At 34.2% G+C, this 25,359-nt stretch overlaps 1 protein-coding gene across 1 annotated transcript in view; it reads left to right on the top strand.

Annotated features, from left to right (window-relative positions):
* Nucleotides 1-25,359, top strand: part of CSMD1 (CUB and Sushi multiple domains 1) — a 1,073,346-nt gene that overhangs the window by 816,538 nt on the left and 231,449 nt on the right. The window contains exons 16-21 of the mRNA XM_062489724.1: nt 2,752-2,890; nt 7,149-7,336; nt 14,227-14,415; nt 18,137-18,253; nt 19,638-19,853; nt 22,914-23,102. Coding sequence (XP_062345708.1) covers nt 2,752-2,890; nt 7,149-7,336; nt 14,227-14,415; nt 18,137-18,253; nt 19,638-19,853; nt 22,914-23,102 — 1,038 coding nt within the window. The remainder of the gene's footprint in view (nt 1-2,751; nt 2,891-7,148; nt 7,337-14,226; nt 14,416-18,136; nt 18,254-19,637; nt 19,854-22,913; nt 23,103-25,359) is intronic.

Genomic DNA, 25,359 nt, shown 5'->3' with positions numbered 1-25,359 from the left:
AAAATCCCTAGAGACATGTGCAAGTCATAAGTGAAATCAAATAACCTCTCTGATTAGTTTTGTGTTGCTAAAACATCGAAATAAAACTAGGCATATTAATTTACAACTCACAAATTAATATTACCATCCATTTCTATATGACATAATAGGTTGGTTTGTTCCTGCTTAGAGAAACAGAAGAAATCGAGCAAGATTTCCTGTGCTGAAATGTGGAATTTTCTTATAATGATACCACTGACTTCTTCTATGAGGACACTATAAATGATACTAAGATAAATTTACCTGTCCTTGAAAGTGCTCCTGTGTTATGCTGTGGCATAGCCTTTAGTAAAACAACATCCCAAGGCCCTGTGCCATGACAGATTAAATTTTTAAGGGACGCATGTTTTCCTAAATTTGTTCTGTCATTTCTGCTGTTGTTTAATCCTGCTCCAAAGTCCTCCAATTTTGCTCTGAAAAATGCTCCCTGTCTAGCCCTGTCATTTTCATAGCCCTCTTACAATACATTTTTTTAACAAATTTTTATGGAGTATGATCAGGTTGGAGAACATTTAAACAAATTTGACATACAGGAATGGGTCTGATGGGATGCAGACAGGAATTCTGAAGAAGCCATCCAATAACATCGCAAGGTCACTCAATATCTTGGGAAGATTATTTAAACCAGGGAGACCCCTGAGGACTGGAAGAAAGCAAATCCCCATCTTGGTGAACAGAAAGTGAGAATATCTGAAGAGCTACAGGTCTCATCTCTATCACTGGGAAAGGTGATGCAACAATATTCCTTGAAACCATTTCTAAACCATGTGCTGTGGTTTAAAGCCATCTGGAAATTAAGCGCCATGCAGCTGCTCCTTTCCTCTCCAACCCCTCCTGTGGGAGGGAGACAAAAATCAGACATTCTGAGTTGAGATGGGAAAACAGCAATGAGATAAGATAGTAAGAAGAGCAATATTAATAAGAAAAGCATATAAGAGAGGGTGATTTACATTCAAAGAGGTGCTCACCCACTGCCTGACTGTCCAACCAACCCAACCAGGCTCCACGTGTGGATGGCCACCAGGACAAAGACCGAAAGCTCCCTCAGATCCTCCTGCTCATGTTTTTCCTCAACGCAATGCCACATTCTCCTCTTGCAAATGAAGCCCCTGACTTCTGATCCCCAGAGATGGTGTGAGTGGTATAGAATACCCACCCAGGTGTACCCACAGAGCTCCAAACTCTGCCCCCTCAAGGCTGCTGCAAGAAAATTAACTCTGTCCAAGCCAAAACTACAGCAAAATGAGGAAAACTATGGTGACTGGGAGTAATCAACATGGATTTATGAAGAGGAATTCATGCCTGACCAACTTAATAGCCTTCTGCATTAAGATGGTCTGTCTGATGGATGAGGGGAGAGTAATGGATATTCAGTTTTAGTAACATGTTTGGCACTATGTCATGAAAAATTCTCAATGACAAAGCAATGAAGTAGGGACTAGAGAAGTGAACAGTGAAGTCGACTGAAAACTGACTGAACTATTTGGCTCATAGAATTGTAGGCAGTGTCACAAGGTAGAAGTGGAGGCTAATTCATAGAGGTGTAGTCCAGGCTTAGGTATCCTATCGGATAGGGTCCCCTATCCAATACTGTTTAAAGTCTTCAGTACTGAACTGATGCTGAGGCAGAATGTACTCTGACCAAGTTTGCAGATAATGTAAAACTGGAGGGACTGGCTGGTGTACCAGATGTCTGTGCTGCTGTTCAGAGGGAGGAGAGAGGCAAGAGAACTGGGCTGAGGGTAAATGCCAGATCTTTCCCATCTATTCAGTGCTGGTGAGGCTATGTTGGGAGCACTGTGTGCACTCCTGGGATGCACAGTACAAGAAAAATGTGGACATGCTGCTGTGAGTCCAGTGAAGGGTCACAAAGATGAGTAAGGACTTGGAGCATCTGTCATACAAGAAGAGGTTGAAAGAACTGTACTTGTCTCAACTGGAAAAGGCTCAGGACTCAAGAGGGATCTTGTCAATAGGTGCAGGTAACTGATAGGATGATTTAGAGAAGGTGGAGCTAGACTATCCTTTCAGTGGTGTAAAATGGCCAAACAAGAGATAAGGAACACAAACTGAAATGCATGAATTTCTGTTTAAAGATTAGAAAAACCTTGCACTTTGAAAGTGGTCAAAAATTAAAACATCTTGCCCAGAAAGTCAGGGGAGTGTCTGACTTTGGAGGAAAGGCATGATTCTTACTGGACATGGCTCCATGCAATCTATTTGTTTGAGCAGGAAGAGGACTAGATGCTTTCCAGATATCCCCTTCAACTTAAACCATTCTGTGATCCAATAGAATATTTACATCTGCCAGTTCCACTGAGTTCAGTGATTACTCAAAAAGGTGGCACAGTAAAATGGTTATAATTACTTGGAACAATTTGTCTGATGTCTTGATGTAAATGTGGAACCGTACTGGATCTAAATGTGATGAGACAGTAACATTTTTTAACAAGATACTGTGATTTTCAACAGAAGGAGGACTGGCAGACCCAAGTGCCATGCTCTGTGTGTTAAAATATATAGAGTAGTAAGTCTAGCTAAGATACACTGCAGGCTTTATGAGTTTGAAGAAAAGTTCTCATAACACGGTGTTAAACTATTGAAACGATATTAAATCTGTATTTCTATGATTTTTTTTTGTAATTTCATTGAATATATAATATATTAGAAATAATTTTTATGTTGCAAATATAATTTTTTTTTATCTTTCAGCACCATGTGGTGGACATCTGACAGCATCGAGTGGTGTTATCTTGCCACCAGGGTGGCCGGGATATTATAAAGACTCACTTAATTGTGAATGGGTGATTGAAGCAAGACCAGGACATTCCATTAAGATCACTTTTGACAGGTGAGCATCATAAAGTCAAACAAGAAGTAAGGTCTGATCATAAATGCTTGCTTTATCATTAAAGAATAAGTATGTACTTTAAGAACTCAAACCACAAAAGTATCTTCATTACGACACTCACAATGCTATTCCTACAAGTAGGCAATTAAAGCTTTCTAATGTGTTGTTTACTTCCATTGTACTCAACAGGAAGTTCCAGAATCTTAAGATGCTGACTTTTTTTCTCATTAAAGACTTAATAGTATTTATAGGTTTATATTCTTTTGCAGGCTTTTTCTCCTTTTTTTTTTTTTTTAAATTAATGATCAGAAGTCTGAGATTCAGGCTTCTCATGTCTTCTTAAATGGAAAAAGCAGTTTTAGTTATAAGATGGAGCATTTACATTTTATAAAATGAAATGCATTGCCTGAAGTTGCAGATGTTTGACATTACCTTAATGGTGTGATGACAATATTTCGAAGAAAATTAATGAGAAACATAGGCTTCTGTGACATGTGGTGCAGTTTAAGAACTTAATTTGCTGAATTTTAGACAGATGCACACACATATTCATTAGCAGAATTCCAGAGTTTTGTGTACAAATTGAACTGCAATGGCATTAAACAAGAGCTTGCAGTTTGCCTGATACAAAAATGGAGATTTCTGATCACATATAATTTTTGAAGTACAGCAGATACACAATTAAGCTACTTCAACTTTATGTCAGCATTGTTAGCAAATGGATTTTGTTGCCATTCCCTAATTGTTTCAATTGCAAAAACAGTATTACCATTCCACATGTTGGTTTTGGTAGACAAAGAAAGCCTTTCCCTGTTTTCTTTGGAGGTTTATGGAGCTTTTCTGGCAGATTTAGAAAATTGTGTAACTTTACTGCATCACATAAATTTTATTAAAAGTGTTATGCTTTTTAATAATAATATAACCTTGCTTTTGCAGTAAAATTATTTTCTTTTGTCAACATGAAAGCTTTGTTACCCAGTTTAAAAATTTGATGGAAAACCTTTCCATTGCTTACAAGTTAAGTTGACTTTGCTGTCTGATAAAACATCAGCAAATTACAAATCAGTAATTGATTTTGTCAATTAAACAACAAATAAAATGTTTTTGTCAAGTATTTGGCCTATTTTGGGGAAAATGGAAGCCTTTTATGCTTTACTATATGACTTGCCTCCAAGACATATCTAGCAGAATGCAGTTTTGTAAAAATGTGATATTAATAATGTAAATTATCTCACTCTTGAGCTAATGAAGCTTTAATGTTGCTAGACAAATGTGCCTTTCCAGAGTCCTTAGAAACTTTCCAGAAGTAGCAGCAAATTACTGCATGACCCTGTGATTATTTCACACTGAAACATTTTGCATTTCAGATTGTGCCTAATGCCTGGAAGGGTAACAGAAAAGTAAAATCTAATTGATTAAAGTAATTAGTAAAGGGGTAGAAGACTAATGGCTGACCTGAAGATCTTTGGTACTTTGAATGTTGATAAAAACTAGTTTGATAATTTATACAACTAAACCCTGTATCCAAAACCAACACAACTGCATGAAGAATAGCATAACACAGCGTCCTTTATTTTTAAAATTGTCTATGTACATTTGGAGGACGTCCTACCTCTTACTAATATGAGCAAGCTAATAAACATTAAAATAAATTTAAAACCTTAAAAGTAATCCTTAATTAGGTACTTTCAGTAGTGATGAAGAGCTTCCCATAATGATTTTTTCTTCATCTATCACTTCAACAAGAGTGCAAAGACTGAAAATAAAAACCAACTACAAATCCAGCCCAATTCAAAAAACAATTAATTCCCTAAAAACCTTAAAATCAGACAAGTGAATTATAAAGTCACATTTGAGTTTAATATGACCAAGAAGCTACTGAGAATAAAAACCATTGCTAGAGTAGCAATTGTTCTTAAGAGTTATTTTCTGGTTTCTGTCTCCAGCAAGGATTTGCCAACCATTGTTGTCATACTGCCCTGCTAAGAAAACTGCAATTGCTAGCTGAGAGCACTTTATTCCTAATTAGTTTCCCTCACAAACATAACTGTCAAAATAATTGAACTATTCAATTATTGATCTTGAGTCTCTTCATTATGAGTACAAATGAAGTATTTAAACCAGCCTAGCTGTCTGTATCTGTCGGTTTTCATCATTCTGCTGCAGGATGAATCAATGTATAATCTTTGAAATTATGGAAGGCTACTGAAAAACTGTCAAGTACTTTAGTGATGCCTTCTCTAACTGTCTATTTTGGTAAATTAAATGGAATCAGTGAGCCTTTCCAGACACAAAAATCCATATGTTTATTCAGCAAAGTTGTTGAAAGAGTCCCCAAAATGCTTTGTGAGTTTGTCAACGAGCATTCTCCCAAATTATCAAAAAGGGCCAGGAGTTACTGTGGGCAAGCAACCATTCATAATAGGAAATTTGAATAGTATGTTCTTGTTTGAGAGGCTAAGGGATGTGTTTAATAGTATGGATGTAGGCCATTTTATTCTAGCTGATTTCACTGCCAGAAATGGGTCCTGAAAATGCTTAATATATTAGCAAACCTGTATTCCACTGTCAGAGTGGATAGATAGCAGTAAAAGCAATCATCTGGATTTTATCCAGCTTATCCAAATAAAGTACCATAAATCTAGAGTTTTCTGTGTGAACAGGAAGGAATGATATGAAGTGCCTAAGTCAGGTTCCCAGCAGTCATTAGCTCTGATAGCAAAGCAAAAGCTTTCTGACTTCTGGCTGTGCTTTTATTTTTTTCAGGGAACTGTGAGAGAAGAACTAGAAAGAATACTAAATACTTGCTAAAACAACTTGTTTATACCAATATTGATGTGTCTGTGAAGATGTTTTTACAAGACCAATACTATTTGTTCTGTAAAATGGCCTGGGTGGGAGCTTTGTCATTTTATCAACATTTCCTAATGAAGTATAAAGTTTATTTACACTTTGAAGGAATTTCACACAAATTTCTCCTTTCTCGAGTATTTAATATTTTGCATTTTTCTTTAATTAAAAGAATGCAGCTTCTTATCTCTAGACCACTAAATGAGTCTCCCATATTGGCATGACAGCTAAGGGCACTCACTTTGAAAAAAATACTGTATCATGTAGGGATTTCTGTGGCTCTCAGAAGTTGAATTAACAAGCCTTATGCGAATAGAAAAGAAAAATCTCACAATATTTGCATTTCTGAAAGAGGAAAATAAGAATATTGAGTTTGCATGCAAATATATTTAGAACAGTGTAGATATCTGTGTAACAGTACAAACATCATTGTCAGGAAAATGTATGTGTGCACGGGTTTAGATGCTACAGCATATCAGAATCTGATATAACCACAAACTGTCTTGAAAAGCATCTGGTGTCAAAAGTGCCAGTTCAAGTTCATCTAGAGAAAGAACAGATTTGTGCAGTTTTATTTAATAGCTAGTAGTAGATCACTGCACACACAGAGATATCCATTATGAACTGGAGAAATGTGATGTTAGTGATTGGCAGATCCATTGACTCTGCTGTTGATTTTATTTCTTTCTTGCAAATTAACCCTCATTAGTCTCCTTACTATATATTCTTATCTATATTACCTAGGTTTTGGTGGTTTTTTTTTTTCTTTTTTTTTTGTGACGCACTAAAATAAATTAAGAAGCCAAGTAATGTTTATTATAACTGTAAACAATTTCAAAATGAAGGCTTGATTTAAATCTAGTAATTTTAAATGTTTTTTGCAATTTTATTGAAAAAAATATTATCTAAAAGTAAAATTACAAGCTATGTTAGAATAAAATCTTTGGATTAAAAAAAAATTAAACACTTGACTATCTATGAAAAATGTTTTGCCAAATAGCAAACATCAAATAATGAAATTATTGAGATGAAATAATGAAGATATTCCTAGGGTGTCCAACAGTTTCTTAACATGAGGACAAAAATTTCTTGGATCTTCATAATGCAATTTTGTTTAAGACAATTTGCACTTTTGTACCCAGATTTGCCATAGGCAAGTCATATGGCTGATCTGAAGTATCCTGAATCCCTTACAAACTTTTTAAGATACCGCAAAATAAAAGCAAGGGAAATGATTCGTGAAACCTTCTTCAATTGTTGTACTTAGTAATACATGGATGAATTTGTAGCTATGTAATTTTTTCATGTATGGTTTTCTTTATCAGTTACAAGTCACTTGCATTTCTAACACTTGAAGAAAATAGCACCATTTGTCCATCCACCAGCTGACTTGCATATTGCTTTTCAGATTCCAGACTGAAGTTAATTATGACACTTTGGAAGTCAGAGATGGGCCAGGAAATTCATCACCGTTGATTGGAGAATACCATGGAACGCAAGCACCCCAGTTCCTTATTAGTACTGGAAATTATATGTATCTGCTGTTCACTACAGACAACAGTCGTTCCAGTGTTGGTTTCTTAATTCACTATGAGAGTAAGTCTGGTATTTCTCAAATAGATTTTTATTCAATCTTGAAAAAAAATCATTCAATTAGAAAATGAGCAAACAAATGGGAACAAATAAAATTTAGCAGTTATATGTGTAAAAACAAATTATATTCACTCTATGCTCCACTGACAGATAATTCTGGAAGTATTAATTTTGGAAATTTTTTCTTCATGAGTAAGAACTCACTGAAGAACTAATGTTATGCAGAGTCCTTACAGACCTAGAGGTTTAATCAAATGCAAAGTAATTTTAGAAACTTTCCATTGTGGGTAAAGATATATTGTTTGGGTGTCCCCTACCTTCTCTCTAAATTTCACTTTCTCTCTTTTTCTCCTTCTCTGGTTTTTGTAGGGCTGAATAGACTCGGACACCTTAACTATAATGGTTCCAAAATGCAAATAAATTAAAAATATTATCTCCATGTGAACTACAGAATCATCACAATATAATTTTCTTTTAAATTAAGTGCATAAATTGACGTATATTAAATGGTCTGAAGTCACACTGGTCTTTATGTGATAGTACAATGATTCACTTAATTATTAACTGAATAGAGCTTGTGTGTTTACTGTGGTAGTGCCAACCTAGAAACATCACTTTTATCAGTTATTCTTATTCGGAAACTAATCTCATTGCTGTAAGTTTGTTGTAATATTGAATCTGGAATAGGGTCCAGATATGTTTTATAGCCACATCAAAACTTGTCCAAATAGTAGAAAAAAAAGCTTTTGCTCTTTTCTACAGAGAAAGCTTGTTAAATGCTTCACACCTATGTCAGTGCATTTGCTCCACAAGACTTATGTTAATCACAACCTCACTGTTCATATTCTCTTTTTCCTCACACTGGATTTCTCACAGAGCTAAAATTATCTCCATTTTGCCTTGTGTTCTATATGTTCATGTAACACAACTGAAATTCACTGAAATTTGCTTGTGCTACTCAGTCAGCATCAGGAGCTCCCGTAGCATTTCTGTGATCCTTTACTCTGTATTGACAATTGTGTGTATTGCAGAGGGAAGGTCATCACAATCATTTATATGAAAAATAGATAATATTTTAGTTATGTATTGAGACAATCTTATTACACTTTGCATCAATATATATTTGATAAACATTACAACTCTCGTACATAGGGAAACTGTTTTAACATCAAAGATTGCCTATCTTAGCACAAATGTTCCTTATTGAGGTCATTGAAAAAATCTACAAAATCAATATTGTGATTTTTCTTAAATGAAAATCATCAATAATAAAAAAGGAGAGGTAATCCTTTATTCACAGTTTATAAAATTAGGTATTTGTTTAGATTAGGTTTCAGAAAATAACTTTTTAGTCTCATAAATATGCAATCTTCATGGATTTGACAAAGTGTTGAAATCAGTCAGCCCACAATCAATTTTAGACATGATAACATAACTTCAAAATACTTCCTTACTCTTCTTCCTTTAAGGAAAAAAGAATAATTTGAATAGTCTGGATACAAGGAAAAGATTAATACAATTTTCTGTGGCAGGATACAGTCAATGGAAGAAGATTTGAAATATTGGGGAAGGTTGTTTTTTTTTTTTGTTTCAGCAGTCCATTTTACTATGGTTAAGAAGATTCAATGCAGAGGCTAAGTAGGAAAAGCCACTTTTGGGAAAGTGATCATAAAATAATAGAGTTTATGATTCGTAAGAAGTGAAAGAATAAAGCAACATGGTGAATAAATTAACGATTTTCAAAAATCTAAACCAAATTTGGCAATTTGTAGGTGAATGTCCATGAGTCCTTACAAATGAATTCTGAAAGTCATTTATAAAAGAAATTGGATGACAACCCAACAGAAAACTATTTTTTGGGTTTTTTTGGTGGTTTTGTTTTGTTTGTTTTGTTATTAGTTTTCCTTGGTTTTGTTTCATTTTGGGGGTTTTTGTGTTAAATTTTTTAATTTTTTTAAAAATTTTTTTGTTTGTTTTTGAGAAAGGTTCCTGTAGCTATTAAAAAATCCCTTTTAATAATATAACTCAAGAGTTAGTAATGTAGATATTAGGTATATTCAAATATTGCTATCGATAGAGACCAAAGAATAACACATCTCTTAGGATAAAAAAAAAATCCAATGTATATATTTAGTTCCAAGAACAGAAAGACAGTAACAAAAATATCTATAAATAAATTCAAATAAGGGGAAAATATTACTCTAAAAATATTTGGCCAGAAATCAACTGTCACAGTCTTGTTTTTTTTTTTCCTGTTTTGCAACTTTTGCAGAATAAAATAATTTTTATCATCTACTTAACATAATTAAGTGAACGTTTTCAAGGTAAGAGTACAGCATATGGGGAGAGGGTACTACACAATATTGAAATAATTAAATATATTTTATTCATCAGGGACTGTTGAAATTCCCTGTGCTATACTCAGAGGCAAGGTGGAAGGACCACTACCTTGAAAATTATGTCTGAAATTTCAAATCTGTAAGAAAGCCTGAAAAAAATTCAGAAGGGCACACACTTTTCCAAGCAAGGATGGAGAAGAAAAAGGAAAAAAAAAAGATATTTGGACCAGAAGGATCAAGGACATTAGTTTTATCCTTTTTCTTGAAAGATGCTATTTTCAACCTGATAAACAAAACGTTAAGAAATAAATTATTTACATTTGATAAAAAAAAGGTTATGTCAAACCAACTTAATTTCTTTTTTGACAGGTTAACTGCTTTTGTAGATTTGGAAATGGAAAGGTGAGGAAAATGTGCTCATATTCATTAGACTTTTAGAACTCTTTCAATAAAAACATAGAAATTTAGTGTGTATTAAATTATTACAGTGTAATAAGTGTACAGTAAAGTACAATAGGCAGTGGAAAAATTTCTCAGGCTGTGAAATCTCCATCCTTGGAGATACTAAAAATATATCCAGAAATGGATCCACCTCTGCAACCAGCTTTAGGTGACCCTGTTTGAGCAGGGGATTGGACTACATGACCCCCAGAGGTTCCTTCCACCCTAAATTATTATATGATTTCTGTGATGCTGTAAAAATATATTTTATGAGTAATTTAGTAATTAGTGAATAAAAACACAGTATAAGACCAGTTACAATTGGCTGATGACTCCAGCCTACAATTATAGCTAGCACTATGATTGAGAAGGTTAGAATTCAAAACAAGATAGGTGAACTGAAGAAAGAGTGTAAAACAAAACCAATTCAGTTCTGTAAATAAACATGCTAAGCTTAAATGGGGAAGGAGAAATGATATGCACAAACACAGAATAGAGATACAATAGAAAAAGATTTGGATGTTACACAGAATTTTTATAATTTAGAGAAAAAATGTAGTAGTATTGCAAAAAGGTGAATCTTCTAGACATTGTATTTAACCATCTAAAACCCCAGAAGACAATTTCACAAATGCTTTTGTTTTGTTTACGGGACTTTTTTATCTAGGACTTGCTCAAAAATTATTTCACTTAATTTGATGACCAGGGAGACTCCTGTGTCCACTTTGCAATGCAGTTTAAATAGCGTAGATGGTTGCTAATGTGGCAAATGTGACACATAAAGAGTCACTGAAAGGTTTGTACTTATTTAGAAAATGTATGACTTGGCAGACAGGGGGTAAAGTGCGATAATGGTGTCATGGTCCCAAGTAGCTAATAAATGCAGGCTGTCCTAGAGTTTGATCCACTGCCTGTGCTCCTTCTCAATCAACTCTTTACAACTATCTTCCAACTACATTTATCACTGTTGCACCAGAATCTCTCATATATTTTGTAGTCAGGACTCTCAGTATTGCCCATTATTTAATTTTATGTTACCTCCAATTAGGAAAAAAAATCAAATATTCAACCAAAGAAACAAAGAAAAAATATTTCTTTTCAGCTATGTTCATGGTGACTGAAACTTACATACTGAATATTTTTTTTTCCCTAAGAATGAAACTGTTGCCTGAGCTGAGTTTATTTATTTAACACTACTACTTCAGTCAGGAAGTTGGAAGTTGATAAATTTCCTATCGGTTTTGTCTTCTTTCAAAAATGTGAAACAATGAAGTCAATGTAATTTTGAATTATCATTTCAAAAAGAAACTGATGAGTTTACCTGTTATGTGTGACTCAGATTGCCAAAGCAGCTGATCTGTTTAGGCAGGGGTGGTAGGCTGCTGTTAGAGGAAGGAATTTTAAGAGTGCTGCTGTGGGCCGCCACCTACACTAACATATTTCAAAATATGAAGTATGATTTTTCTGAAAAAAGCCTAATGCGTATCAAAGTTAAAATTTCATACAGATGAAATTATTAAGGGCACTTACAGTGCAGAATATTATTGACTTAAATGGGTTCTTCTCCATTAAGCAATTTTATCCAGGGGATGGGCATCCAAAAATGCACCATGTTAGCTAATACAGTACATTTAAATTAAGAGTATGCAGTCAAGTCTAGAGAAACTTATTTGTCTAGAATTTAAGTATGTCAGGGTTACCTCACGAAAACTAGATCACAAGCTTTCAAATCTGAATTCTGAGATATAAGATGAGCTGGAGGGTACAGAGAATATTTCTCTGTGAAAGCTAGAGTCATTATTGATGGCATTTTTATTTGTAGTTCTGCTTCCAATACTCATATCTATAGTTCTGAACCCTTCACTTTATGCCTTGATAAATCATTTTTTTTTCCTTGGTTTTGAACTCCTCTTACTTTGTTCTTAAGGCTGTATGGTAGTCCAGAATAAACAGGGCAGGGTAGAAGCAATAAACTGAGAGTACAACAGAAACAGATGCACAAGCAGCTGAGAGATCTGCACCTTCTTAGCCCTTTAGAGGGGTAAGAAACTAGAAAATGCCTGTGAAGAAGGCAGTTGTGGTGGAGGAACCTTGGCTAGATCCCAGGTGTCCAAATCTTAAAAACACCTTTCCCCTACCCCTCAGTTCTCTGGCTGAACTTCACTTTTAATTTTACCTACCTCCTCCTTCTGAGAGGTGCAGGGGGACAGAGCATGGGGGTTGTGATCAATTTATCACGTACTATCTTTTCTGCTCCCTCCTCCTTGGTAAGAGTCCTTCTCAGACTCTTCTCCTCCAGCATTGGGCTCCTCCCCCAGGAGACAGTCTTCCAGGAATATTTAAAATTTGAATCCTTCCCATGATATACAGTTCTTAATGAATGGCTCTGGCATGGGGTGCAATCTTTCAGGAATAGAGTGCTCTAATGTGGGTCTCCCACTGTGTCACAGGTCCTGCCAGGAGCCTATTCCAGTCTGGACTCCCCACAAGATCACAGCCTCCTTTGAGCATCCATCTGCTTCTGAGTGGGGTCCTGCATAAGCTGCAGGAGGATCTCTGATCCACTGTGAACCTTTGAGGGCTGCAGTAGGACAGCTGCTTCACTACTGTCTTCAGCATAGCTTGCAGGAGCTTCCAAATCCTGAGCACCTCCTCGCTCTTCTTCACTGACTTTAGTGTCTCAGAATTCTTGCTCTCACATTCTGACTCTTCTTATGGGTGCTGCTTTTCTGCTGCAGCTTTGTGTCCTTAGCTATGTTATCCCAGAGGCTCTACTACCATCTCTGAGGTGTTCAGCTTTTGCCAGCAGCACGCGCATCCTGATGACAGATGGCATTGGTTCTTTAGGACATGTGGGAAGTTTATGGCAGCTTGTCACAGAAGCCACTCCTGCAGCTACCCCTGTCTACTAACTAACACTTGGCCATGCAAGCCTAATACAGGGGTGGGGGTGATGGGGTATTTTAGTTTTTGGTTTTGTTTCTCACCATCCTAGTCTATTTTTAATTGGCCATAAGTGATATTAATTTTTTTTTCTTAAATTAAGTCTGGTTTGACTGTGGTGGTAATTATTAAGTGATCTTCTTGTCTTTGTCTCAGCCCTTGAGTTTCTTTATGTTATTTTCTACCTTTTCTGTTATTTTCTACCTGTTCTCTGCCTCTGCACTGCTGCAGGGTGTAATGAGAGAGCAGCTGAATGGTGGACTGGCAGCCAGACAAGGTCAATTCACCACACATAGTAACAAAAAATAAAAAAAATCCTGTCATCAATTTGTTTCCCTCATGTGTATATGTTATTGCTCATTATATTATTAAATTCCATAATCTTTTGCTATCACTAGAAGCACAATGTGCAATGTTCAGTTAATGAGCCTCCATTTGCTAATTTCAGGGAGTTTTTTCTAGTAGATAGCTCCAGGTTTATTTGCCAAAACTATTTAATCTCTCCTAAAAGACATAATTACCAGAGACTCTTTCTGTCAGATAAGAGTTATACAGTTGTGAAAGCTATATTATTTGTCTTTTTTTTTTTATGCATAGAATAATATCTGTAAGAATTCAGTAGTTTGTGAGCTCTTCAATTGCAGCTTTTTGACATTGCTTCTTGTTGTACCAAGTAATCATAACTATGCAGAGGAAAATTGAGTTGTCCTGCAGTAACAGAAAATGAATGGATGAGATAATCAAATATGATCTATATACTAGCAAAAAATTTATTCATACTTTGAATGGTAGTATCTTCCTATAGTTTCAGATATCCAGTACTTTTATTGGTTTGGTGTTCTTAATTGATTGACAAAATATAACTCAAGGCTTCAGTCTTTTTCTATTTCATTTGGACTTCCCTATTCTATGAAACTTAAAATTGGAAAACCATTCTGTGAGTCAGACAACATCTAGAGAAAGGGTTTTTTATCCCATATCAGTTCTCAGACGATGCTAACTAAGATCTTTCAGAGGCTCTTTCTTTCTCCTGTCTTCCTTGTTTTATGTTTTGTTTGGTCTGTTTTTTTTTTTTTGTTTTTTTTTTTGTTTTTTTTTTTGTTTTTTATTTTTTCCGTTTACTATCTGAAAAAAAAGATGAAAAAGCAAAATAAAATCTGTTTGTTTCAGGTGTTACTCTGGAATCAGATTCCTGCCTTGACCCAGGGATTCCTGTGAATGGCCATCGCCATGGTAACAACTTTAATATCCGCTCCACAGTAACCTTCAGCTGTGATCCAGGATATACACTGAGTGATGAAGAACCTCTCATATGTGAAAGAAACCATCAGTGGAATCATGCATTACCCAGCTGTGATGGTAAGTGTCAAGCTCTTCAGATGACAGCTTTAAAGTCCACAAAAATTAATCTACTATTTTTCAGAACTAATTAAGCTTGTCATGCTACTACCTCCCTTCAATTGCAGCAAGATCCACACTTATTAAAAATTGTTTTAATACTATTAAAAGCCATGCTTTATCTCTGTATAAGCTTCCAGTGAAGTACTGAAAAAAAAACAGGCACATATTCACAAATAGAAAAATTCAGATTCTCAGGGTGCCATTGCAATTGCAATTGCAATTTCCATTGCAATTGCAGGGTGCCATTGTTCAACTGTGAATCAAAATGGTGCCATACAACTAATACATTTAAAACAAAGCCAATAAACTTAATTTATATTTTAAACTCTAAATACAGCTGACCAAAATTATTGCTTGAAATTTAGGATGTTCAGTACTAAAACAGATGGACCATGATCAGCCAAAGTAATTGATTTTCTTAAATATACTTGTTTGAAATTCCGGTTGGTTTACTAATTATTTTGGTGGATATGAAATATGAAATTGTTTAGAGCTTTCATGAAAAATTGTTTTTAATTGCTGAATTACTTAATGGTTTAACTACAGCCAGCAACCAAGCCTCACACAGCCACTTGCTCACTCCAACCAGCAGGATCAAGGAGAGAATAAGAAGGCTAAAAGTGATGACACTCCTGGGTTGAGATAAAGACAGTTTAGTAAGAAATCAAAAGCTGTGCACACAAGCAAAGCAAACCAAGGAATTGATTCACTTCTTCCCAAGGACAGTAAGTGTTCAGCCATCTCCAGGACAGCAGGGCCCCATCACATGTGTAATGGTCACTTAGGGGAACAAATATCATCAGTATGAACTTCTCAGTCTTATCTTTTTCTCCCCACTTGATACACTGAGTGTGATGCCATAAAAAGTGGAGTATTCTTTGGGTTAGCTGCGGTCCCTACTGTGTCTCCTAATCTCTCACTCACCCCCAACTTCCTCACCAGTGTGACATATGAAAAGCAGAAAAAGTCTTGGCTTCATGTAAACCCTGCTCAGCAATAACAGAAACATCTCTCTATTATCAACCCTGTGCTCAGCACAAATCCAAAATACGGACTCATACTGAGAAGAAAAATAATTCTACCCCAGCCAAAACCAGCAAAACTGTATCCACAAATATTTCTGTGGGTTTTTTGTAATTGGATTTTTTGGCTAAGTTCTGTTTCTGTGAACCACTGAATTAATTTTATTTCTTCATGGAATCCTTGCATAGTTGCTACAAAATCCCTCTAATAGAAACCACAGAATAACAGCAAAGAAAGGCTCTTGCTTTAGTGAATTACTTACATTAATGTATTTTTAACTTGCTTTTCAGGTCCTAGGTTTCCATTAATTACAGTGGAATGTCAGAGGACACAGATTCAGCAGAGTATTTTAGTTTCTCACTCTGTTTTAAACTGTTCTGTTAAATCTGAGCACTAGTCTCCTCTTTCTAACTCTCACTACAGCCTACTGACCCCATGCTCAAAACATCTAAACCACTAAAAGATTATTATAGAAGCTAGCCAATCTAGCTAACTCACTGACCTGGTAATCACTGCAACTCATTCCTCCTTTACAAGTAAGATACAAAGCATTTTCAGAAATTTTCATTGTTTTTATGTGTTTCTTTCCTTGTTTGCTTTGCTGTGATGGTTTGCAAATGCAAAGGAATACTAAGTTCAAAGTATTCTTGTTTTTTCTACTTACATTGAAATAAAATATGTGGATATATTTTTGGTTATAAAATCAATATTAAACTCTTTTGTTTGCATGCAAATGTTGAACTTCAGGAAGATCTAGTTAATTTTTACTCATTGAAAGAGATTTTTTTCCCCAGGTTCTTCACCCACTTTCATGAGTGCATGAGAAAATGTCAAGCCTTTCTGGAATATGTTGTCTAGGCAAGCAACAGACGAGGGTTCAAACACAGATTCAGTCTCTTCTTTTCCTCACAGATTGAACTCCATTGTATTAGCTAGTCTAAAAACGTGGAATAGAACTCACACTCTATTAGGTAATCATTTTGTTAGCGTATTTGCCTTTTGAGGCTCAACAAGTTGTGACCCAAATTTTTGGAATGTGACAGATTTAACTGAGGTGGAAATGAGCATTTTGCACTCATCTGTAGAGTACCGATGTTCTCAAAAATTTAACTTCAGAAATTAATTTAGCAGAATAACTGCCTAAGGGAAAAGCATGTTGCTTTGTTTCATGCCAACAAAGAAGAAAAAAACTTGTGTAAAAATATAAAGTGGTTAAAGTTCCCTCTAAGTAATGAGTCATTCTCAGAATATGCTCCATCTCAGAGATGGAGCATGGAAATAATTTTTGAGTGAGAGCAAAATTAAAGCACATCAATTCCAGGTTTTTAATTTTGTTTAAGATGTATAAATTATTTTGAAATATGTAATATCTGCTTTAAGTAATGTTGCACAGTCAAATATTTTTCTTCCTTCTGTGGTGTTTACAGAAATAGATAAGGATTTTTGAATGAATGTATCATTGTTCATTTATGACACTAGAAACCTGATGTCTGTAATAATGTTATTGACTGTGGGTTTAGTCAACTGTGTTTTAATTCATATTTGCATGCAGAAATAACTATATTCAGCTAAAACCAGACTGGAAGCATTTCCTTTCCTTCTACTTACTTATAAATTTATTAAAATTAAATAAATCAAAAAGACATTAAAAACTTTAACAAAAGCCTTAGTCTAATAAGAAATAAAAAAAAAAGGAACTTAAGCTATAAACCAAGTATATGTATATATACAGACATCTACATAAATGTACTGCAAGTTTTTTTAATATTTTGTTGTGTATATTTTCCATCTAGTTAGAGATAAAGTGTATCACTCTGTGTGAGGAAGAAGACTAAAACCATCTTAATATTTTGTTGCTTTACTGTTTAAATATTTAAAATATAAAAAAACCAACAGCTTAAAAACTGAACAGCAAGAGATGAGTGAAAAGAACAGTCATGCTGTATTTATAAGATCTGTGAGCAATTCAGCATGTAAATCTTAAAGTTTAATTAATTTGCTATGCAAATTTGAACAGCCTAGTTTTACAAATTCAACTATGCATAAAATGTTTTCTAGCATAGTTCCCATGTCTTCCAAAAATATTCAAATCCAAATAAATTACTTATTATGGGACAATCTAAATCTTTGGAAAAGAGAAAATTTGACTTTTTTTTTTTCTCCCTGAGCATTGAAGTAAGCATCAAACTCACTTATTTGAAAAAAAAAAAAAGTGTTTTTTAATTAAGTATTTTTGTTTGCTAAAAATGCAGTTGAATATATGCGTTTCAAAATATTTAGTGAAAGAAAAGTAGCAACAAGATATTTTTTAGTTTCTTCACGAAAAAACCAAAAACTCCTATTTCTTACATATTGCTGCAATAGGAATCAATACTTGCAACAAAAATTTTACTTATTTTTGTATTCTGCTAACTTACAGGAGAGGCTGTAGATGAACAATAAACTTCTTTTCAAGGACTAATTTATAAGAAAACAAATTATTGTCAAAATTAATTTTGTGGCTTTAGATTAATTTATTTCTTATTTTAATCCTTGATTCTATTTTTAATTTTAAGTGTAGTTTAAAAATGCATTCTCTTTTTTTCTCTCTCTCTTTTCTCTCTCAAACCCTTTTACAAGTTAGGCTTTTTGTATGACTTTTTTTTTTCTTCTTAAGCTTTGTGTGGGGGATATATTCATGGGAAGAGTGGAACTGTCCTTTCTCCAGGTTTTCCTGATTTCTACCCAAACTCTTTAAATTGCACTTGGACTATTGAAGTGTCCCATGGCAAGGGTAAGTATCTAATGTTTTGCACATATATAATGTCTATATGGGAAAAGATATCAGACACACATAGGTAAAAAAGAAAATGTCCTTTATGAGTTAAACCAGCACTTTCTGACATTACTTTGAGGAAGAAGTTTAACTTCCCAAAATAAATATCTTTAGAGGTGGTATTTCCAGTTTGTGTTTATTTTTCAAGGGAAGAATTCTTTGTAGCAGTTGCCAGAGGGAATGTGTTTTATTCTCAGAAAAATGGAAAAGAGTAGAAGAGGTAAAATATGGGAAAATAATAGCTACTTGTTAAATAGTTCTAAATTTAACTTGAACAATATGCTTCACAGTTATTAAGCATAAAGGAACAGATTAGATCTGTGTACTGGTGACCTTAGATTTCCGACTTAAACCATTAGAGCAAAAAACTTATATATATCTTTATGTTGCATATACGGCAGAGTGATATTTGAATGCATAGCTGATGTTGTCATCTTATCCATTAGGGGAAAGTGTAAAATAACCTAAGGAAGAGAACCTGGAGAGTACTAATAATGTGTTACATACCATTAAAGCAAAACATAATAAAAATTTACTGAGAGGTATATGGGAAATATCTACTTTTAAAAGTCTTCTTAAAGACATTTTTTGTTCATTTGTTTATTTAAAGCTCATAAGACATTTTAAACGTAAAATATATGGGAAAACGTACTAAGAAGAATGTTGTTCCCCACAGTAAATTTATAAATTTATCGTACTTATTGTATTTGAAAACTCAATGGTAAGTCAAAATTAATTTCATTATTGGATGAGAAATTGGCAAATGAAAAAATAGTCATGACGTCAGGTAAATGATCAGTCCCAGAAAATAGGATTCTATATTTATGTGAGACTGTACATAAAACTTGTTTGTGCTTTGTCCTTGTATTTGGAAACTCCCCTAAAGCTTAGAATTAAAACCAGAATTGTGTTGGAGGAAATGCAAAAATAAAATGCAAGTACAAAATTTTAGCCAAATATTAAAGTGTGTCTCCTAGTTAATAATGAAATCAAGGTAGATATTATAAGTAAAAGAGACATGCAGGAACTTGAATAACAAGTAAATAATACAAATTTAGAATTTTGGAGTACTATATAAAAATAGAAAATAATGCCATCAATTGTGTTATAGAAACTATTAATTTAAAGTGAGCTAAACAAGTATCTACATTGAAAAGATTGTTCAATTGAGGTCATGAGCTTTCTGCAAAGTTTATTTTCAGAATTTCAGGTTTGATTCTAACTTTTTCTCAAAATGTTTCTGTGTAACATAACAATTTCTTTCTGTGTCACCTATGTACGAAGGAGTAGAAAAACTTGCTATTAAATGCTTTTCTTTCCTCCCTTTTTAATTCTTTTAAAGGTGTACAGCTGGTTTTTCATACTTTTCACCTCGAGAGCTCTCATGACTATTTGCTCATCACTGAAGATGGGAGCTTCACAGAACCAGTAGCCAGATTAACTGGCTCAGTCTTACCCCCTACAATTAAAGCCGGCCTCTTTGGAAATTTTACTGCACAGCTTCGATTTATATCTGATTTTTCAATTTCTTATGAAGGTTTCAACATAACATTTTCAGGTAATAAATTCTATTCTGCTAAATATCTTGAAACCGTTCCAGATGATATTTCACTTGCAGATAACAGAAACATTATGAAACACCATAAAGTTAAAAAAAAAATTGAAATCATATAGTCTCTAATATAGAAAATTGGTTAAAGTTTAAAAAGGTGGCCAAGAAAATTGAGAATAATGTTGGTGATTTGACTGTTTTAATTTTTCCCTGTTCTCACAGGAACATTAAAATTGTTGAAAAAGAAGTCTGAAGGAAAATTAAAGGGAAAAAATTACAAAGATACTGCTTTAGAAGAAAGGAACTGACTTGTAAAGTATAGAAACTTTAAAAAATCAGTGGTATGCTAACTCTGATTCACAAAGGAGTCAAAAGTGAACACTGATTTTGAAATAGAAAATGTGTATATAATGATAAAACACCTGTTAGCTATTGATATATTTCTACAAATTATCTCTTTAGGGTACGACAAACATTTATTACTGCTTCTTCTTTAGAGTCTTCTAAAAGTAGATTACATCTAATATACGCGTCTCAATAATTTTCTTTGCCTATCTCTATTACTAGGATAAGATTAGAGATGTGCATATTGTAGCACGGCATCTCACCCCCCAACAAGAGCTCATCTGTTGTTTGCTAGCTGGTCAGGTAACTCAAACAGGATGAGCTGTCTTGTAGTGAGTTATTTTGGCCATAGCCAAAATGGCCAGTGGTCTGGCATCTCCCAGCTGCCAATAAACATCTTACTTTTAAAGTGAGATCTGGAAGGTAAAGCTGGACTTCTTGCTGACAGACACCTCACTTACAAACTAGAAAAGTCACACCAAACTTCCACAAAGCAGAAATCCTCTATACATGATCCTGGAAATGCATGGAGTTTCTCCAGTGAGTATGGACACTTATTTTACAGTTATTCCCCAGTGGATAAGTGAAGAAATCTGTGAACATTATTGTCATTTTGGTTGTAAATTATAATACTATTTCTTTTGCTAGCTTTAATTATAGGTACCTTGAAATGGTGCACTGTTTTATGCTGGGCTGTAATCTACTAATAGTTCTTTAGTTACTTACTATGTAGTAATTCTGATTAGGATATTTGGTCTCGTATCTCTGTCTGTCTAATAATTATATTTATAAATAGGCCTGATTTGCCATCATTAGAACTTGTGGACCAGAGTAAGTCCTTAAATTTCAGATGCTGCTGAGTTCTGAGGCTAAGGCAGCGCTTGTCTGAAACTTCTACTTGTCCCATGTCACATGCTAATGCTAGTTGAAATGCACATGCCCATGTATATTCTATGGAAGGAGCAGATAAGGAACTCACGTCCAACTCTCCTGCATGGTTTTTCAAGAACTGAAAGCCAATAAATATTGTTGAGAATTGGCAAAGATGATGACCATGCTAATTATGAGCAACATATCTCATTTAGCTTGCTAAATGGAAATGCTAAAAAGGAAAAAAAAAAAGCTACCTTCACTGATTAGAAAAAGTGGTGGATTTACTCCTACTGAATGCTAAAATATATTCATTCTGGATATTTTGGACTCACCAAAGCAGTTTTACAAGTTTGAAACATAAATACAAATATTAATTATTTCTCTGATAATTTGTTTATCACTAAGTCAAAGGAGTAGAGCACTAGCCAAGTTGTAGAAAAATACACAAAATATGGTGGATGCAAGAGGGGAAACTGTGCAGTAACAAAATATATGGATGACAGAACTTCTGCTGCAACATACAGATCCAGCATATGCCACCATTTATTTTAAATGCCCATTTTGAGAAATATTGTGAGGTATATTAACTTTATGAAACAAATAAGTAATTCTGGGTTTGTACTTTCACACAATCAGAATATATTTCTTCTTAGTAAGAAGTGTTTAGTGAGAACACATGATTTGAATGTCATCAAACATAGATATTTGTCATGAAAATTACCATGCGCCCAAAGGTATACTACAGGGTGTCTCCATATCTAGCTTAGCATCTGCAGTACAGAACAGAGGTAGTGGGAGATAATCTCTTTTCTAAACTTACAACATTTTCCAGCAGAAACTGATGTAGTTTATAGATTGTTTCTAATATTCAGAATTTTCCTACAAGACAGTTACTAAAGGGAAGGATTTATTTATTTATTTTATTCCATATATCAGTTGTTTAAAGACTCACTCAGAAACTTTGGCTTAGTTTCTTCCCTGACTAAATGGAGTGTCTTCCTCTAAATAAGTAGGTTGGACCCTACTTTCCACTGATTTCCAAGGTCAATGTTCTAGAAAACATTTTTTCTTATCTGTTACCAGAGGGGATCTCTTGGGTTTTATGGATCATATTCTGAAGAATATAAAATCAAACTTTTCCATTAGATGTTAAGTTGATCTCTTTCAACATCTTTTATTGAAGTAGGTGGTAGTGAATATCAAAGAAAAAATTATATGAGAAAACAGGATAAAGAAAAAGTGGTACTTCCACAGCAAAGTCATTGGAGATGGGGAAATGAGTGGTTCATAAAATTTCTGAATTTGATTTTCTTCCTATATCACAGCCTTGGATATTTTCCCATTAGTCTATTCTGACTCCTCCTGAATTATTCCTGCTGTGTGGTTATAAAAGCACCCTTTTTGAAAAAGTGTTCGTATGTCTTTCATTAACCTAACCTTTTGTTTGATTTTTTAATTAGATTTTCTTCATTACATAATGATTTCTTTCAACAGTAAGTCACACTTCTAAAGCTGTTTGGGAGTTCAGATGAAAAGAAACTAGAATTATATACAAAGGAAGTAATTAAACAAAATTATAGTAAACCACTTACAGTACAAGCTGATTACAGCTCTTGAAATTAAGAAAATAGATGTAGTGTGGGTAGGACACATTAGATCTATAATTACTGTATATATAGGCATAATAGACTTATAGAAACAGTACTGGGTTTTAGTAGAGAACACTACTCTGAAATGCATGTTTTCCAGCTGTTCCATGCTCACACAATGCAAGCAATTTGAAAAGTGCTTTTTTTCGATGTGGACAACTTGTCCAGATAATAATACATTATGTTTTATTGTCTGCAGAATATGATCTGGAGCCATGTGACGATCCTGGTGTTCCTGCCTTCAGCAGGCGAATTGGTTTTCATTTTGGTGTTGGAGATTCCTTGATCTTTTCTTGTTTCCCTGGATATCGCCTGGAAGGTGCTAACAAACTCACCTGCCTGGGAGGTGGTCGGCGTGTGTGGAGTGCACCTCTGCCAAGGTGTGTGGGTAGGTGGTCACATGCTTTCATTTCATTCATCAAATCGTTAATAGCACATGGCATGTGTCAGAATACTGGGCAGGGAACAAAGTGCTTGGGTTAAAACAGTTGTTCCCCAAGCTGTAAAATCTTTAAAGACAGTGCAGGATGTAAGTAATGCATGTCTGTTTTATTTAAAGAACAAAAAATGCAGAGGAATAATTAGAATTATTCCATCAAATAAGATCAAAATGTTATGTGAGATAAAATGTAAAAGTAATTATTAAACTTTATGTATGGCACAGTTAAGTTATAAATGTTATACTTTTTTTTTTTTTTTTTTTTTTGGAACAGAGAAACAATGTTTAAGGCTTTTAGGTGAAAGCACCCTACTTTAGAGCCCTGCAGCTGGTTTTAAGAGTAGTTTTTTCATATTGTGTTGTTATTCTTGTAATTCTAAACTTTTGGGATTTTACGGTTTATAAACTGCGTCACAGGGGTTTTAAACTTTATGTTTTAAAACTAGTGTGATGTTAAACATCAGTAACTATGAACTCAAACTGTGTGAACAGTTCTTTTATTGGAAAAGCTCTGGGACTGTATATTATGAAATTTGTGCATTTGCTGTATTTGTGAGACAGTTTTATCTCCACCATGTCAAGTGAATCTCATCAGCTACTATTGACATAATGCTTCTGAAAAGTCAAATACATCCATACACCTCTAAATGGATTTCCTTAAGAGGGTTCTTGTTTTAAATAAGATTTTATTTCATGAAGGGAGAAGAAGCTTCAGCTTCTTTCTTTATTTTAAAAAGATGGGTCTCTATATCTGCAAAAGTCACCTACATTGTATATGCATGTAGGGTTCTTAGAAAAACAAAGTAGCTCTTTTTTTTTTAATGAGGCTACTTATCCCATGATGAAAGGATGAAAGGATGTTGCAGAGAGAAACCAAAATAATATGGATTTTGCCATTTCTTTGAAAATTCTAGATTTAAGTCTTAGTTTGTTTTCAGCCCTGGGATATTTGCTTGGTTTGGGTAGTTTGTTCATTTGTTTGTTTATTTTGTTTGGGGTTTCTTTCTTTCTAGGGGGCTTCTTTGTGTTCCACTCAAACACGTTTCATTTATTTTAGATATCATAAAATCTTAGTCATCTGCAGAAATATTACCTTGTGCTGAAGAGACATTCTGTATGATGCATGTTTTTGTAAACATTGTTAACTTTTAAAAAGTCTTTCCTACACTACCTATAGTTAAAAGGAATTCATACTCAATATCCTGAAAATGTTCACTTAGTTTTCCTAATATTTTGAATGGCACCTTGAAAAATTGCAAAGATTAAGTATCAATAATTAGTTTAATGAAGCCATTGAATTAGCTGTGAATTTATAGGACTAATGTAACCACTTACTGGGCCAGACACAGATATTCCTGTATGTTCCCCCAAGAATAATTTAGTGTTACACATCTAATCTTATGCATATGTGATATGTCTGTTATTCATATTGATATTTAATTTATTTACAGAAAGCCCACCATTTCCTTTTTGTTCTTATGTTTAGTTTTGAGTAAATTGTTGACTGACCCTGAGACACTTATGTCATTATATCCATGTACGAGACCCCGTTTTCTAACTGATTAGTAAAACCTTTCAAAAAATATACAAAGACAAGTGGGCACTTCTCTGAAATAAGATAATCTAAATAACTCTTTTAACTCAACCTATGTCTTCATTTGATCTCTTGTAGTGTAGTAAGCTAAAGATATATATAGTGCAACTAAGACAAATGCAAAGACAGAAACTTTGCTAGGCAGCTGAGTGAAACTGAGGGGGAAAGACATACTCAGTGTCTTTCATAGCTGCTTTCATAAGTGACTTTTTTCTTAACACTAAGAGGGTTTACAGAAGTCCCTTTTCTTATTGCCATGGCACCTAAAACATTAGGGGTTAAGATGTCCTCTTACCCTGAAAAGGAGTTCACACAAAGACTCATTCTTTCTCAGAAGAGTGTAAAACAATGGCTTGTCCTGAAATCTGCTGGATTTGGAATCTACATTCAGAATTAAATCTATTCAATTCAGTGGTAAATTCATAAGTACATTACTGCATTCAGTAGCCTCTTAATTATTACTTCCTAGTTGTCATTTTTACAGTGACCAAACTCTCATACATGATATATACACATCAACAAGGATTTTTTCATCCTTCTATGACACATGATAATACAGTCTTTTGTGATTCTTTTAATCAGAATCAGGATGAAAGCCTTTCAAATTTAATT

The sequence above is a fragment of the Cinclus cinclus genome, chromosome 3, assembly GCF_963662255.1.
Source record: "Cinclus cinclus chromosome 3, bCinCin1.1, whole genome shotgun sequence".
NCBI classification, from domain to species: domain Eukaryota; kingdom Metazoa; phylum Chordata; class Aves; order Passeriformes; family Cinclidae; genus Cinclus; species Cinclus cinclus.
The sequence above is the reverse complement of the archived record's forward strand: the minus strand, read 5'-3'. Positions and strand labels throughout refer to the sequence as shown.